Source organism: Scatophagus argus, chromosome 7, assembly GCF_020382885.2.
Source record: "Scatophagus argus isolate fScaArg1 chromosome 7, fScaArg1.pri, whole genome shotgun sequence".
NCBI lineage: Eukaryota > Metazoa > Chordata > Actinopteri > Scatophagidae > Scatophagus > Scatophagus argus.
The window spans coordinates 21,737,277-21,755,639 of NC_058499.1; the positions used below are offsets into that span (position 1 = coordinate 21,737,277).

The following is an 18,363-nucleotide window of genomic DNA, read 5'->3' on the forward strand; positions in this document are numbered from 1 at the left end:
TATAATACGATTTCCCCTTGAGTCCTCTGAGACTTGGCATCAGATATGTTGCAGTGTTTCCTCTGTTCAGTGCAGGGTTTGGATCGCTCCTGGCTGTAGAGATCATTTGGCTTTGGAATACGGACTCTGCTCTCTTGCTTTTGACTACAGCTGATGTGGCTCACTGTTAAGACTGATCATTTTTTACCAGATTTTTTTGAACGATGAGTTAGAAGCTTGGATGTTCAACAGGAGCCATCTGTTGTGAATAGTGACTTTCTTCTTACCTTGTTTCTTTATGGTTTCCATGAATTCCACTAGGAAGAACTTTCATGCAAAGTTACAGCCGTGTTATCAATCTGAAGCCTGAATTCTCATTTCAAGATCAATCCCAACATTGATAAATGTAAGGTGCATTCTGATTTAACCTGTGTTCTTTTGTAAATGTATGTAGAACTCTGCTATCAGTCATGTTTTGATAAGGAGGGAATAATGATGGTGACACGGATGTTGAACACTTATAGTTGTTGTGGGCAGGCGCACTGATCTTAACAGGGACATCTGATCTTCACATCTAACAGGACAATATCCTTTGAAAGCATATAAATATATTCCTTAAATGCTGTAAGCATCTTGTTACTTTTGAAAGGTTCTTGTATTGCATGTTACACCTCTACTATGGACATGTGAATCTTTTGAAATAGTTAACTTGATTAACAAGCCACCCAGTGATTGTTCATAAATAGATATCCATAATATGAATGGTCAGTGTTAATAGGCGTGCATGAGTGACACAAATGGGCATCTATGTATAGTGCACCCTAAGGTCCTGTTGAGTCATCATTAGGAAGCTGTAACTCGGAAAATGAGATGTTGTGTAATCACTTATAGGGTAATTACTGTAATGGTGAGTATTAATTATCAGACTGTACATACACTGGTTGAGTGTTGACAGTGAAGCAGAGTTGTAGGAAACACATTTTGCTTAGATGGAAACATTTGTCACTGTGTTTTCGTGTATTATACAAAGCAGTAAAGTAATTTGAAATGATTGAAGATGAAGTGAAGCGATAACAACAGTTAAGATGTTGGTTGTTGAGTAAGCACTTCCACAAACCGTTCATCAAAAATAAATATGTTTCCTCTTACCTATAGTGCTATTTATCCATCTGCATTGTCTTGATGTGATTTGTCAAGTTTTGCAGATATTAGCTATAGAAGGAAGCATACATATACACACGGATGAAAGGCTCGCTAACTAAACTAACATGACAGCTAGTCAACATTTACATCCCACTCTGTCACAAGCATGAACTTGATTTTGTCCCTATAAGAAAGATAAGACCACACAGTAGTAATACATACACATACGCACATACAAACACACAAATTTGGAAAGAAATACAAAGTTAACCACTTCCTGTACTGCCTTCCAGAACGCAGCCTGCCAGATGTGGTTGTATACAGTACAGTGTCCCAAGGCCGAGCTCTTTCCCATAGCTTTCTGCTTCTGTGTATATCAATGCACACTTTATTGTATTTTTCTCTTGACCCAGTGGGTCAGGGAGTTTCTCATGTCTGGTCATCAGAGCCAGACACAAGTAGGGCAGTCGGTCTCTGAGCTGTTATCAGGATGTTATTTCCAAACAAATTTCTTGAATTTCACAATGAGCTGGACACCATCCAGGTTCTCTGCGCCTTAGGAATATGGATGAGATCCAAAATGATAAATAATCCGGGACAGGTATCCTGGACTTATTTTGCTAAAGCAGTACTCAGTATTTGGTTACACTCCACTAGCCAAATAAATTGATTTATTGATATTTTCACTGGAGCAGATATGATCATTTTAAATGTTGCACCTTCACAGTCAAGGTGAAAATCAATTTTGAATTGGTTGTCCAGGAAACAACAGCTTTGGAAACTTTGTATCAAGACATGAAATAGCATTAAAGGTCTAAGGGAGGTTGTGTGTGTGTGTCTGGAGGGGATAATAGTAATTGATAGACTACTGTCTGCTGCCAAATGGTTAGATAGCAGAGATCTGAGACCCCCTCTGGGCCACTCAAGAACTTAGAGGGAAAGCGTGTGTTTCTTTGGGAGTGGGCTCTGTGTGTGTGTGTGTGTGTGTGTGTGTGTGTGTGTGTGCGCGCGCGCGCTTGCGCTGAGATATGTGACTGGCACAAACTAAAGGGCCAGCCAGGGGTTGTCCATGTGCAGCATGCACTTTCCCTTGCCATGACGCACATACTGTTTGCATACAGAGTACCTCCACAGGTTTTCAGCTGATTTTGTTTCAGGCTGTTGGACGCAGGGTGTGTGATGCATGTGTTTAATTTTGGGTATGTGTGTGCGTGTGTGAGAAACAGTATCTTTCTCTCAGCTCCTCCACGACAGCAGATTTCATGGCTGTAATAGTGAGAATAATGCTGAGAGGCTGCCAGCGATCAAGATCTGATATCGAACTTTGACAGAGATGTTATTCACCAAACGCTTGGCAACAGCTTCCAATAACCTGAGTCTGTTGTTGGGTAGAGTTCACATAAATACATCTTCTTCAGAAAATGTTTCATGACTTGTTCTGAAGATTGTCTGCAGTTAAGTATTAAGTTGAAGCACTTACAGCAGATAAAATGTCAGTTTCTTCAGTATCTGAAGCAAAATGGGATTGAAATGTTTGTTTCAAGTTTAAATCCCGAGGGAAGTTGAATTCTCAGTTTCTATGTAAACACTGAAAGCAGTTGAACTGTGGAAGAGTAAGAGCTTAAAGCAAGTGGGCTTTCAGTTGATTTCTTAAGTCACCATGAAGTTGGTGAGTCAGTTGAACTGTCAGCAATGATAGCAGCTACAGTTTCAGTTCAAGTGCCACACATAGCTGAAGTATGGGCACGGTAAATAGTTCAAGTGTCAGCTGGCATGTAGTATGGGAGCTGGTATGTATTTATCTAACAAAATAATTTACTTTGTCTCGTATTTGTCAGTGTTTAGCCTTTCAAAATTGATGTCCTCATTCCACTGCAACCTACCTACGTACCACTAAACAGCAGACACACACAGTTAGCAAAGACAGCACGGTTGGCCATTTGGGAGTGTAGTTTGTGGTGACCAACAACAGGTAAAGAAGAGTAAATATGAATGCCAGTGTTACTCCGTAGCTTCTGGATGTGTAGTTATAATAAGTAACTGTAAGGTGAATTGAAAGTAACAGTTCACCTTGTCAGTGTTATGTTGACAGCTTGGCTCTGCTGCCCTTGAATGGAAATTAGAACGAGCTGTTGCAGGTTTAGGGATACAAATTACTTTTGCTTTAAGACCAGAGTTCAGTGGTTTGGGAGGTAAGTTAACTGTGGCTTGAACAGAATATGGGGCTTTGAAAAGTTAGTGGGGTGTACACTGCAAGTGGATGTGTTTTAGTTCTAAACTTCAAAACCCTCATTAGACGTCCTTGACCTTTCAAGTTAGATAAGATCACCAAAGGAACCAGGAATCAGGAAATTTCTCATACCCCAGAAGTCTGGGTGATGGAACGGGGAACTGATGTTCTCCTGATAGTTGGTAAGCTTCCTCGTTTGTTGTGGGTTGGGAGTTGGGGGGGGTGGTGTGTGTGTGTGTGTGTGTGTGTGTGTGTGTGTTTCTTCTACATCTTGTGCTTCACCAAGTGGTTGGTTGCGTGCGATGTGGCTGTGTTTTCCGTATTCCTGCAACTTCAGTTTTTGAGCTTCTCCCATGACTGCTCAGCTGAACTCCTCCAAGCGCAGTCTGGGTCATAATCCTATCAGGCATTCAGTGGAGCTGGAGGAGGAAAATATCTTTGTTGTAGAGGGGGAAAAAATGTGTGCAGCTTAATAAATGACTGAACTCTGCAGCCTTGTTGTTGTCGTTGGCTTGACGTGGAGTCCTGTACAGGGACGTATGGTCAAAGCAGAGTTTGCGGCCCCGTGTGCCTCATACAGAATGCACCACATTACACTCTGGCTATATGAGGCAAGGCATTGACCTCTGCAGTTTATTTTCAGTGCGAGCTGCAGGCATTCCTTACATTTGGAATGTGACCTTTTATATGATTTCAAAGTTTTGTTTCAACATGTAGTGTACCTCATGCTTTGCTAAGGATTCAGTCAAATGTAAAAGTAAAATTTGTTTGATGATGTTCTATCACAGCCTAAATATTGCCATCTTACACCAAACAGCAGAGAAACCAAGGAAATATCTGAAGCTCGATTCCAATTCAACAAAAACTACATATCTTTATGATGGGGTGTAAAGCAATATTTTCAAGTGCTGGGAAGGTGCTGTGCTAATAAAAATAAGTGAAAACTAACAGGAAGCAGGTCTCACTTATGAGTAATTATCTTTTCTTATCTTATTTGAATTTTCTGTAATTTCCCAGTTATGGGACTGATAAAAGAGTATCTTATCTTATCTTATTTTGACTGTTTTTATTTCCAGCCTTTTATGTCTCTGTCTGAAAATCTTCTTTTGCTATTTCTTTCAGAACAAGCTAAGCATGATGGCATACACCACCTCATAGAGGTCCAGTACTGACAGTTTGGAAGGAGTGAACAGGAAGCAGGAGAGGAAGAAGAGAGAGAGCAAGAGTGGACACTGTTTACCATCGGTGCAGATGGGTGAGACAGAGGATGAACGTATGGCGCAGGCCAGTGTCCTCTTTGAAAACTTTGTCCAGGCGTCCACCTGTAAGGGGACTCTGCAGGCTTTCAGCATCCTCTGCAGGCAGCTGGAGCTGGATCCACTGGACTACAGCAACTTCTACAGCTCCCTGAAGGCTGCAGTCAGCACCTGGAAGGTCAAGGCCCTGTGGACCAAACTGGACAAAAGGGCACAACACAAAGTTTACAACCAGAACAAAGCCTGCCAGGGCACCAGGGTAAGAGAGACCAGCTGGAGAGGAGCTAAGGCTGAGGCTACTAATTGTTTGGTTCACTACACTACCATTAGTGCTGTTGTTTGATAATGGGAGAGCCTTCATGCCTGTTTGAGCAATAAACAACCAATAATAATAATAAGTTATCCTGGCACAGAATGAATGGTGACGGTAAGATAAAAGGTGTGGTTTGCTTTCATGGTGTTGCAGCTTTGCTGGTATGTACAAATGGCAGTAAAGTCATGATCGCATGTAAAAAGTGAAATTCAAGTGGAAATTTGGTTGCGGAAGGGAGCTATGTAGGGAGCTAACTTCTAACGTGCTAATCCGTCACATCAGCTGTCCGAGCTTCCTTCTCTTTTCCGAGCTGTCCGAGCTTCCTTCGAACTTGGTTACTAACAAGACAGTAAATTCACACATTTTATTCATGATGCATATTTGCACCATCGACTTCTGCCTCATAGCTCAGTATGTATGGTGAATCAAGCTATAATCCCTTCCTCTATTTTGTATGCTCCAGTTCTCCAGTTCATAAGTCAACACTGTCACAAGGCAGTTTTCTATTAGTCAGTAGTGCAAATTTACAAGTCAAACTTGGCTGAAAAAATTTGCATTGATTTACTTTACACACTGAAGTGTGAATCCTCTGATTGTTGCGATTCCTTTTTGAGTGAAATTATTTTCCTGCAAAGTAGTGCTGTTTTAAAAGTTGGTGCTACCATGCTTTAAGACTGTCATCCTCAACTCCTCGTTTATCAGCTCACTGTTTCTTTTTCCTTTTGCACTATTCTTCCCTGTGACGTTTAGCTTCTGAAAATTAAAATCTCTCATCGGCTTTTTCTTTCTTTCCTTGTTTCTCTATGTTTTCTGTGCTCTATTGAGTGGAATATATTTGCCTTTTTGTTAAAGGAATTATAAGGAATTATCGTTTATTTGTTCAAATACCCAATTAAGACCTTTTCCAGTGTGGATTTATTAGGCAAATAGATTATGTAAGTGGATTATTTCTGTAATTATATGCAAATATTTAATTAGACTAAAGTAATCCCAACTTTAAGGAGCTGAATTTTCTCAATTTCTTAATCAAGTAATAGAAGCTAATCACAGAGGAAACTTTAGGCACTGTATGTTGGCCTCAAACTGAGGCCTAAAGCCAGTATGTGAGTTCATATTTCATGTGACAGGTATGCGATAATTATTCGTTAATTATTTTATGCATTGTGCTGCTCTGTCTTATTGTCTTTCTGTATATGTAAGTATATAAAGCAGCACGTTCGGCATAGTGTTGGAATGACTTCATATCTGAAGGAAATGATAAGACGTCCGCAGAGGAAAGAGGCCAGAGACTCACAGAAGGGAGATTAACAGAGATGGGCTGGGCTGAGGGTTGGCCAAGAATAACAGTTAAATTGTTATCCCAGACATTTTTCTGGAGAAACTGCTATTTGGAGAGAGACGTTGGCCCTGTAGCTGGGTGGGCGCTTTGTTTTCTGGAACTCTGTGTCTAGTATAATTCAGTTGTCTGTGTATTTTATTGTGTCACATGGAAGATGCTACCAGTCATACTCCCAAAAGTGATTAAGCTAACCTTTCCCAGATGGCTGTGCTAATTGTTTTGCCAGTTACAGTTAACTGTAGCATGTTAAACTGCATACTGACCTGAAAATGAGTCGTTGATTGTAATCACTAAGGACCTTTGAGACTCTCCAGATGAAGCTCCCCTTTGCCCAATGTTGATGCTGTCTGCTGCTTTTCTCTCTTTCTTCTCAGTCCAAAAACAGATAAAACATCAGTATCAGTATAGCTAGGATTTCCTGTCACACCTACTGTAAACTGTGACCCAATTCCACAGCATATGACAATACTATAAAGTATATACATGATGAAATCATGTGCTTTACTGTTGTTATTAACAGGGAATACTGTAAGACACACAAATGTCAATCAAGCTGTTTGGAAACAAAGAAGAACAGTCAACTTTTTGTAGAGCATGATCTAATTGCTACTTGAAACTAGCAGTCTTTGCTGCCTGTTCTTTTGTTGAATGTAATATGAAAGTCCAAGCTTGGGCTGCGATAATACATTCGGCTGAACAATCCGAACACGCAACATTTACGTATTACTGTGAGTGTTTTCTTATTTATGCATTCAGGAGAGACAAAACAAAATCTGGAATCTGGACAGCAAAGCAAAGTCCAACATTTTCTTTGCTTTTAGTGCTGTTACAGTGTTCAGCAGCTAGCAGCTAGTTGCTTACTGTGGCCGTCTGCTGTTTAACAATGTAAAACCAAAACAATGAGCTTGAGCTGAAACACGCAAGTGAGAGCTGAGGAGAACCGCAGATCACCAGAGGGAAGTGCAACAGTGTGTATTCTAATTGATTGTTGAAGTCTGGTTTGTTCCTACTAATTTAAGGAACTAAAGACCCACACATATTAGTCAGAGCTCTGTATGAAAACATAACACCTGCTCAAAAATATTAGAACAAACAAACATTGTGTAGTATACTTCTATGCACATCCTCTACTCAGAAGGCTGCCTTACAGGGCTAGAATAATGTTTCTCAAAACGTCTTCCCCTCCACCTCCAATGTGTCTTCTTCTGCCTCTTAAATTCAGTGTCTGATCATCGGTGGTGGACCTTGTGGTCTGCGGACAGCCATCGAGCTGGCCCTGCTGGGCTGTAAGGTGGTGGTGATCGAGAAGCGGGACACCTTTTCCAGGAATAATGTGCTCCACCTCTGGCCCTTCACCATACATGATCTCAGGGGCCTCGGAGCCAAGAAGTTCTACGGCAAGTTCTGCGCCGGCTCCATCGACCATATTAGTGAGTGTAAATCTGTGCCGTTCTCATTTTGGTGGAGAAGATGATTGATGCTTTAAACCTCTTTCTTCTTCCTTAAAGTGCTCAGGGAAGGAAGAGAGATACTTATTTGGTTATGTCAAATAGTTTCAGAGTAACAGCTTCCTCAACTTTGGGATCAGTACCCTTTTCATCATGCTTTCATAGTTCTTTATTTATTACAACAGGAAATAAAGGTCATCATAAAATACATGTATGTTTTTATAAAATCTTAAAATCTTCCTGTGACTCCCTAATTTTCTTAAAACTAAAAGTTTTGGACCTAAAACACAATTTTAGAAACCCTATCTTAGATTGCACTTCTCTCTCTGTCCTACATTACTTCCTGTTTTAAAAGAGATAGCATGCAAAATACCCTGGAGCCATACATGTAAATAAGGCCTACTAGTGTGCGTGTGTGTATGTGTGTCAAATCACTACGATGCAGATGAATTATGTGGCCAGAAGAACCAAAATCAGATTCACAGGAGTGCCGTGCTCACTGTATTTAACAGTGTGATATGACGCAGGTGCTACATACTATCTGTAACCTGTGAGAGATTTCCCAGCAGCCTACTTTGTGGTCTCAGTCTCTCTAGTGAGAGGTTTCCACTGGCACAAGCTCTCCAGCTTTAGTAACGGTGTCATGTAATAATATCTGCTCTCAAAGATGAGCTCTTCTGAGTGTACTTCTCAAACCTTGTTCCCTTCTATGAATGCGGTCGTGTCCTGATACTCAGGTGGACTGAGTATCCGGTACAGGTTATGTGCTGTATCATCCAAATAAAACATGTCTATATCTGTACTGGTGGTGAAGGTAAAAGTAAATAATTAGCTCAATAGCTCAATTGTGAGACTGTTCTGTGAATACTTTTCTATTAAATGATAAATATAGCAACTTCTTATTAACCCATATCAATTTCAGGCTTAAATTAACAATTTATGATTAGCTACATGCACTTCTGGTTTATGCACTTCCCATTCTGGCTATGGATGCTTAGTGCTTAGTTGGTTGAACAGATACAGATAACGGTGTACTAGATATTGACTTATGCTGAAGTACACTCTTAACAAAATTAGAATCATGGAAGAAGTTTTACAGCCATTTTCATGTTGTGTTACATTGTGACAACTTCATCAATTATATATATATAAGTATATCGCCACATAGGAGAACTAAGTTGGAGCCGATTTAACTGGTGTCTCAGTTATGTACCTGTTCACCAGCAGGGAAGTCACATAACAATATACACAAATGGCTTTTGGACCAACATCAGCTGCCCATTCAGAATGCAGAACATTGACATTAGCCTAGTAAACTCATGTCAGGGCAGTCATGGCTTAATATGTATAATTGCTTTAATATCTGTGTTGCAATCTTTTTGTATATACAACATCTGCATGTGCGTGTTTGTGTGTGGTCACTCCAGGCATCCGCCAGCTCCAGCTGATGCTGCTGAAGGTGTGTTTGATTCTGGGAGTGGAGATTCATGTCAATGTGGAGTTCACCAAACTCTTGGAGCCACCAGCGGAGCAGACTGACGGCAGTGAGTGTGTGTGTGTGTGTGCTGTTATCTGTGTAGCAAAGGGTCACGAGTGCTGTACATATCTAAGCTATATATGGGAAGCTTTCTGCCTCCCAAAAACATTATGTTGAAGTCATCAGAAAGTTTCCTAGAGAGGAGACTTTTGCAGCAGCAATATTTAAAGCAGCCTGTGTGGAAAATAACACAAGTCTATTGATAGTCTGCTGATGGTTACATTTTAGTTCTACTTTGAGTTTGCTTTTCTAAGGGTCCCAAAATATACCAGGTGTTCTAAATATGGCATGTGGGGACTTTGCCACTCTAACACAACCACTTGTTGACTTAGAGGACTGAGCGTACTGCAGCTACCGTGGAGAATTAGCCCCATAATAAATGGTCAAATGAGATCTTAAATGTGAGGGGTCAGGGGTCACAAGAATCACTACAAAGTTCCTAGCAGGTATTTTTACTGTCCTTCAGTTCTAAAAGACCTCCACCCCCAGCTCCAGTCCTGCTTTTCCTTTAGATATTCACTCGCTCTCTCTTTACATTACATGTATGCTATGATGCAGAAGTAATCAGCTGGTTTGCTGTAATCTTCCTCAGGTCCTGGGTGGAGAGCCGAGGTCCGGCCCTCAAGCCATCCTGTCGCAGAGTTTGATTTCGATGTGGTGATTGGAGCTGACGGACGAAAAAACACGTTAGATGGTAAGAAGGAAGGAAAAGTAAAAGAGTTGGCAAATGGGAGAGGAGCTGTGGGGTAAACTACGGTGGTTGGAAAAGGTCTGATCCTGACCCACATTTGTGGGATAAATATACACTGCAGTCAAAGCACAGTTTGTTGTTTTCACTGGAAAAGAGGTGAGGTATTGTAAAGCTGCTTTCAGTCACTGGGTAAAGCATTTCCTGTTGACATAATTTTCACTGGAAGCTTAATCATGTGTGGAGGGTCAGCAGTGTGTGTGTGTGTGTGTGCTGGCACATGAAGTGTTTGGGAGTGTTGTTAGCATTTACATGTTTCGTGTGCATCTGTGAGTGTGTGCTTATGTTCCCTGATGCATAAATAACAAACTACAGAAATGTTAACATTCTCCTCCACAAATGATCGACTCCAGAAGCATGTACATCTCCATGATGGCAGGAGGGTGGAAGGAAAACTAGTTTTCACCATAGGTTTCATTGCCATGTTTGCTTTTCTTCCCCCTCTCTTGGCAGGTTTTGGTCGCAAAGAATTTCGAGGGAAGTTGGCCATTGCCATCACAGCTAACTTTGTCAACAGGAACACCACAGCGGAGGCCAAAGTGGAGGAGATCAGTGGCGTGGCCTTCATCTTTAACCAGAAGTTCTTTCTGGAACTCAAGGAGGAGACAGGTTAATCTCAATATGTGGCGCCTGCAACCAGTACTATAGAGTCTCTTTTAATTCAAAAAACAAACAAACAAAAAAAAAAACCTTCTCTGTTTGAGTTGTATGCCATGCGGTGCTGTTTGTTTGCTTCTGTTACTCTAATTGCTCCGTCTTGCATCCCTTTAAGTACCCTTTGTTAATTAAGTTTGCTCACTTTTTCAGGGATTGACTTGGAGAACATAGTTTACTATAAAGACAACACGCACTACTTTGTCATGACAGCGAAGAAGCAGAGTCTGCTGGACAAGGGGGTCATCATAAGGGTGAGTTTCTTCATACACGCACGCAGTTAGCATGTGAGTCACTTGAGACCAAACTTTAATGTGTTACATTGACAGAGTTTGCCTTTTAATGCAGTCAGTCCGGAGAGCAGCAGCCTACTAACTGAAAAGGTCATGCAGCTAAACCAAAATCTGAACAAGATGACAAAATTAACACACAGATTCATAGGCCAGAATCTGTCCCTCTCTCTCACACACACACACACACACACTGGTTGGAATATTTCAGCAGTGAGTGATGGGCCTCCATAGGGGATGATAATGAAATAGGGCTTTAATTAGATGCCTCTTGCCCTCTCTCACCTTTCTTCTGTTTCTCCAGCACACATACTCACAAACACCCACACACACAGACATGAGACATTATGAGGCTTTCCTCTCAGCTAGGGTCATCTATGGAGATTAGACGGTATAGATGAGGATATTGCTGGATAATAGTAGGAGAACTGCTGTTAACCCTCCCACCTAGTGTCTGCCAGGACACTCTGAAAATGCACACACACTCACACAGGTGTGGAGACTGTGCCCTCAGTGGTCTAAATCAGAGATTACACTGACCGTCATTACAGAGTGACATCTCACTGCGTCAACTGTGTGACAGCCTCATCACTCATAATACCTCACTGATTGAACAAGCTGAGTTGGTTTTGTTGTTATGTGTTGTTATGTGAATCTTGTCTCTGAATCAGTCCCAGTTGTGCTGCTTTATCTGACTCGTCATGCTTTTTCTCAGGAAATGTTATTTTGATAAAAACCTGGGATAACTTGGGTAGCGAGTCAAAACATCACGGCATAATTGCTTCTTGCGTGACTCAAAGGCATACGGCTAAATGGTGGGGGGGCAACATGTTGAGACAGATGAGACTGATTGCATAAAACTGTCATAAAACTGTTCACACTCAGGCCTACAGGTAGCCACAACTGTGCCATTGAATATCGTTGTTAGGCTGAATGTCAAAATGCCTTAGCACTGAGGGAATTCATTTTAAGTTTGTTGAAATCAAAAGGCGAAAATCCTCTGCAGTTTGTCACTACAAGTGACCCATCTAATGTTACACTAAAGCTTTTGAGCCGTTGTTTATATAAAAATATTGATTTGAAGTGCTGCTTTAGACTTAAATTTAATTACATCAGTGATCTCTGCTGTAAACGTTCCTCCTGTCGTCTCAATACAGGACTTCATAGAAACAGAGCGACTGCTGAGCTCTGACAATGTCAACCAGGAAGCGTTGCTTTCCTACGCCCGCGAGGCAGCCGACTTTGGCACCAACTACCAGCTGCCGTCCCTGGACTACGCCATCAACCACTACGGGCAGCCGGATGTAGCCATGTTTGACTTCACCTGCATGTATGCCTCAGAGAACGCCGCCTTGATCAGGGAGAAGCACGGTCATCAGCTACTGGTCGCACTAGTGGGAGATAGTCTACTTGAAGTAAGTGACAGCAGGTGTTATTTGAGAGTTGTTTGACGCTCTGGTCTGCGCCCTGACCGAGGCTCAGCTCGTCGGCTTATTACGCTGACGTCATGTTTTGTGTTTGCAGCCCTTCTGGCCGATGGGCACAGGTTGTGCTCGGGGTTTTCTGGCAGCCTTTGACACTGCTTGGATGGTGAGGGGCTGGGCACAGGGCAGGAGCCCTCTGGAGATCCTGGCTGAGAGGTGTGGCTTTGTGTTCCACTTCCTTTAACCCTAGATAAGCAAGGCTGACTTGTCTGTGCTCTTTCATTTATTTTCCCTGGATTTCATACAAGCATCAATGCAGTTAGTGAAGGGTCGTCTGTTTGTCTGTACAACACTTTGATCTCACTGGTACAGTTTTAAGAATCCTAAGGAAATGAAAATTTCAGCCTGGGATGGAATTCTTCAGCTTTTATACTTTGCTTATGGGTTGGTGTCCTGTTTATGATCTCTCCTCTAATGAACTGCACTGCTTTTGAGGGAGACTGTGATTTCTCTGCAGGCGTTTCATGTCACATGAATATGAATATTTTTGTCATCACCAGGCAAAACAAAACAACGTAGAAGTAGTCGTGACTTCAGATAAACCAGTCGTGATGATTAAATGCACATTAAGTGATGTAGATTTAATGTTGCACGTGTGTATTTAGAGTTTCTAAAGCCGTCTTGGCACAGGTCAAGTGTTTGCAGTGCAGTCCTTGATTCTTAGAGCCACAGTAACTTGAATCTGTTGTTCTTCAGGGAGAGTATCTACCGGCTGCTGCCTCAGACCACCACAGAGAACATCAGTAAAAACTTTGAGCAGTACGCCATTGACCCTGCCACCCGCTACCCCAACCTCAACACCAGCTGTGTACGCCCCCTCCAGGTCAGTCCAACGTAGAAAAGGAATAAACTTTACTTGTATAGCAGTTTTAAATTTTTAATTAAAATGATTTCTCGGGAAAATACTCAATGACTGGTCTTCTGCTCAGTGACTAAGATGTTGGATTGAGATATTTCAGTCTCATTTCAGGGATGAAAAACGATTTAACCACCATTGTGCATTTTGAATTCTAGTCATTATTTGTCAAGCTTCATTTCTCTGCTGGGGCTCTTGGGAGATCTGTTTCAAGTGTCTCCTGAATATTACTGATTACTTTTGGACTGACTTAGTGTCTTGTGTTTGTGTTAAAAGCTAGCTTATTCAGTTTCAAAAGATTTTACTGTCTAAATTAAATACTAATAAATCTTCTCCTGTTAGGTTCGTCACCTGTTCATTGATGGGCAACAGGGCTCGTGTCACCTGGAAAGAGGAGAACCCACACGAAAATCAGTGAACTTGTCCAGAAACGGTGAGCTGCACAATGACTGTCTGTTTCCCCTAACACACACACACACACACACACACACACACACACACACACACAGAGGCAGAGATAACATAATGTGTGCGGAAAAGCAGTAATGCAGTTCTCATCTGCTGTCAGAGTTTCTGTGATACTTAGACATATTTAATCAGTTTTCCAGTTTTACGTACTGACTGCAACAATCTAAAAGAACAGCTTTTAGTGTTTTTATGTTACCTGAAGGGCACCAGAGGTTCCCCACTTGTTTGGAATCTGCAGCTAAACTCTGCACACCTTTAAGGTCGATTTACTTTTCACATTGTATTTCTCTCACCTCATGATGTTATGTTAAGTTTTGTTTCAACAGTAGGTTTTCATCTTAAATCATTTAAGAAAGTATGTCATAATAAAGGATCAGAATTATCGTTGAATTATTCTGAGAACCCAGCTTTTGTCCCCAATAGCAGCAGTTGTCCTCAATTAACTGGTCTTGAGCCTAAAGTCTGTCCCTGAATGTAGCCTAAGAGTCTCGCGCACACACACAGCATAATGACATGCATGTCTTAAATCATGCACAAACTGGTTATTTGGGGATACTGTGATGTATCTTTGGGTTGACTACCAGAGTGCTCATGCTGCTAAAATAAAAAAAGACGAGAGACACATCAAATATCTTTGGACAATACAGTGACAGTGAGGATTACTGCCACCTACTCAGATGGGACTGTACGTTACTTTCAAAGCTCTCTGTCATGATGTGCTAGTAATCTGATCATCCTGTGAGTCACCGCTGAGATTAGATGCCTCCACAGCATGAAAGCTTACCTGTATATCTTTATAAGTTCAAATAAGACGCTCAGCTTCTGTTCATGAAATTGTCCCAGCACTCACTCAGCAGTTTCACAAATCAGGGTGAAGTCCTGAACATGATTTACTGGAAAGAGAAGGTTGACATCGTCATGAATGCTTCCCAGCCCCTGCTGAGGGGAAACTTTAGCTTTATCTGAGTCACCTGCTGACACACCTCGTCACAGACAATGCAGCTGGATAACATTACTCCCACATGAGGGTCAAACACGATGCTGCTCACAGACGTGTGCTGACCTGCTCTGCTCAGGCCGATACAGAGTATGGGTCCGATACAGTTGTCTCCCCGATGATGAAGGCTTCTCACTGAGAGGAAATGAGTCATTGTTTGGTTGAAATAGTTTTTTCCAGTTACTCAGGTCTACCAGAATAGACGGTAAACATGACCTTGACACAGTATGTTTACTTATGTTATGATATTAGAACAAACCACCTGATGAATGAAAGTCCAATCACTTGCTTTGTTTTGACTTGAGAAATATATCCTAAGAATTATCTTCAGCTGTCATTGTAACTACTCCAGCTGGTTGTAGACATTGTTGTGTCCTGTTGGGCGCTGGGCAGGTCACATACAGAGAGCGTATTAAAGCTTTGAAATGAGATTCAGGAGAACAATGAAACAGAATGTAGCGTTAAACCAAAAGATGGAGCTAAAAGACACTGAAAATAGTATATAGCTCCAAGAGGTACTAATTTTCTACGGGTTTGTCACTATGAGTGACTTCTTCTCACGCTGCACATGGAAATTTGACCCATTGTTGACATAGGAATGTCTAAGCTTTAAGTCCTCTGCTAAATGTTACCATCATGAAGGTTCAGTTTTTGTTAAAAATCTCTGTAGGGAGGTGCTGATTCAACTTTATGGTAAGAGAGAGGTGTTGCTAACCCCATTTATTTCTATGAGGGTAGTCTAAATATGAATATAATACCTCGCGATGCAAAATTGCAAACTACAACCTCTAAAATGATCATAATCCCCACCTTACTTTCTGTGTAGCAAAATGCACCTCTGTCGAAAATGTATTAATGCAGTAACTCGTCCCCCCTTGTTCTCTGCTCTTTTTGCGCTAAATCCTGTCTTGAAGTTACAGTTATGCATTTTAAAGGACAACAAAGAGCTGCAGATCTTTTAAGTAGGCCAGTTTGTGCAGTGGCCTGAATGTCTTCTCTGTCTCTGTATTTGCTGCCAAGGTTCCTCTGCTTTAGGCTTGGGAGGGGATTCAAGTCTTTCAAGTCACAAGGCTCAAGTGAACCAGAATCAGGTTTTATTACTCAATAGGGTTTTGCCTTGGTATTTTGGTGCATAACAGTTAACAAAGTAAGAGAAAGTAAAGAGAATAAAAGCAAATAATGTGTGTGGTCAAGAAACTTTAAATTAAATAGGATTAAAATGAAAAGACGACTTGACACACAAGGGACAAACCCACAAGTCATCGACAAATGGAGGTTTATTGGTTCATGGAGTCTGTTCTTATTTCTCTCCTGCAGAGTCTGAGGTGCGTCCTGGGCGGCTGCTGACCTGGTGTCAGAAGCAGACTCAGGGCTACAGAGGCGTCGATGTCATCAACCTCACATCCTCCTGGAAGAATGGCCTGGCCCTCTGCGCTCTCATACACCGCCAGAGGCCTGAGCTCATGTAAGAACACACACAAAGGCATACGCAGCCTATTCAAGTGGAAATGTTTATGGTTATTCTGATCTCTGTGGTTTTCTGTTTGCTTGTGAAAAGTCACCTGTCCAGACTGGCCCTGTTTGAACTGAGCAGGATGGTTGTGATCAACAGGAAAAAGCCTTGTCTTGTAGAATTAGTAAAAGCCCTGAATTAGCTCTTACCATTAAAATCTTGACTGTAATAGATATTTGCATTGTGCAGTAAACATGAATGAACGACTGAATCCTGCTGGTGATGATGATGAGTAACAGGGATGGAAATCAGTTTTCAAGTTGAAAGACCTCTTTTTATTTTCACTTGACTCTTGTGCTCTGTCACATTATTTGGCAAATGAAAAAGAATAAGTCTGCTTGATTTTCTCGTTTAATGCTCCGTTTTTTAAGCTGCATGTGATTTTGTTGAATCTCTATCCAGTTGGTTGTAGAAAACTTAAATCCTGATTAGTTTCATTTGAAAAGAGGCTGTGAGAAAGTCCGCTCTGACCTACTTGAGCCAGTCTGCTCACACACAATTGAGAAAGCAAATAAAAGTGTCAGAGTGTTTCGGCTGGAATGACATCATTTCTTTGATGAGGGCTCACATTGTAGACTCGCACACGTCATCTTAATCCTCGTCGGAGCAGGTAGCTGTGATTCCACACAAACTGTATGACCTGTACTCGCACAGAGATGATGTTGGCGTGAATGTTACCCTGGTCGGAGTGTTTTTTCCGTGGTCCCAATGTCTACATGAAGCAGTCTGTAGCTGGGCTAGTGGTGTGTAGCTCTAACTATTGGTAGTCAGTCAGTCACTAGCCCAGCACTTTAGTCCAGAGTAAATATCTTGTCAACTAATGAATTTCCAAAACGTCTGACACAGCCATTAACTCAGCCCCACTCTAAATGAAGGCAACCTCAATGGCTCTTTGAGTTTAAATGAAGGTTTCAATTAATCAATTAATTTTCAGTCTTTTGTAGGGTAAAACAGTTTGTTAGAATGTAGTATAGCCCCAAGAGCACGTGAAATGCTTACTCTTTCTGGAAAAATATTACAACATGCAATGGATGACCAAAACTGAGGATGTTTCAAGAAAAATTTGAACTCATACACCAACCTCCCCTCACTTTTGTTCTTCCTCAGTGACTATGACTCTCTCAACGAGGAGGACGTGGCCGGTAACAACCAGCTGGCGTTTGATATTTCTGAGCGAGAGTTTGGCATCCAGCCAGTGATCAGGGGAGAGGAGATGGCTGTGGAGGCTGAACCAGACAAGCTGCTGATGGTTCTCTACCTCTCCAAATTCTACGAAGCCTTCAGGAACTCTCCAGGAAACGACAACGGTTAGCTGCTCCTTTGCTGCTGTGATGCTCCTTGCCCTTGTGCTCTATGTCGTGTTTCCTAATGTGACCAGTAAGGTTTATATAAGGAATTATGTTCCAGTGTTAAGTCCAAAGCTAAATGGACAGTAATGATTACTGGTTGAAGTAACAGTGAATGCTAATAGGGAGGAGCAAAGAATGATCGTGTGGTTTCGTTGTGGGATCAAGGTAATTATTTTTTAGTACTTGAAAACATGAACATTGTTCAGATATCGAAACTTAAATGTGCAGGACTGGAAGCAAAAATTTAACACAACATCATTATAAACTATAGAAAATGATTCATTTACGAATGCCAGCATCAAAAAATTGATTTAGTCCTACAGAGGTCAGAGTTTCACCCTGACAATATATCCAACCAAGCAAACAAAGCTGCTAAAACAACCTGTGTTTTCTGCCTTAACAAGGAGGACACTGTAGTGCTTTTGCCCTTTCTCTTAAGGAAACAAAATCTCCATGTATTTCACTGTAATACAGTTTATGGAAACTGACAGTCAGACTGGCTGCCTACTGCTGTTTTCCCATGAAAGTTACAGTACATTACAGTACAGTACAGTACATTCTGTTAAAGTGTTGGCTCTGTTGTACTTGAATTAACTGGGGGTCTGGTACTATTTTATCCACTGCGTGAGCTAGAGTTGCACATTACACAACAGTGGTCAGGTTAGTCCCTGCCAGAGACATGACTGGTATGTGTGCTATGTCTGAGGAAACCAATCACTGTGTGTAACTTCAGAGGCCCTCAGCTCCGGCCCGACCGCC

The 18,363-nt window shown here is 41.6% G+C and overlaps 1 protein-coding gene across 7 annotated transcripts in view; it reads left to right on the forward strand.

Annotated features, from left to right (window-relative positions):
* Positions 1-18,363, forward strand: part of mical2b (microtubule associated monooxygenase, calponin and LIM domain containing 2b) — a 54,197-nt gene that overhangs the window by 13,596 nt on the left and 22,238 nt on the right. For all 7 annotated transcript variants that reach the window (XM_046395250.1, XM_046395249.1, XM_046395254.1 and 4 more), the window contains exons 2-13: positions 4,475-4,867; positions 7,483-7,690; positions 9,136-9,252; positions 9,838-9,939; positions 10,447-10,602; positions 10,801-10,901; positions 12,095-12,352; positions 12,462-12,577; positions 13,118-13,244; positions 13,620-13,710; positions 16,060-16,207; positions 17,363-17,562. In XM_046395250.1, coding sequence (XP_046251206.1) covers positions 4,604-4,867; positions 7,483-7,690; positions 9,136-9,252; positions 9,838-9,939; positions 10,447-10,602; positions 10,801-10,901; positions 12,095-12,352; positions 12,462-12,577; positions 13,118-13,244; positions 13,620-13,710; positions 16,060-16,207; positions 17,363-17,562 — 1,888 coding nt within the window. In that variant the 5' untranslated portion in view covers positions 4,475-4,603. The remainder of the gene's footprint in view (positions 1-4,474; positions 4,868-7,482; positions 7,691-9,135; positions 9,253-9,837; positions 9,940-10,446; positions 10,603-10,800; positions 10,902-12,094; positions 12,353-12,461; positions 12,578-13,117; positions 13,245-13,619; positions 13,711-16,059; positions 16,208-17,362; positions 17,563-18,363) is intronic.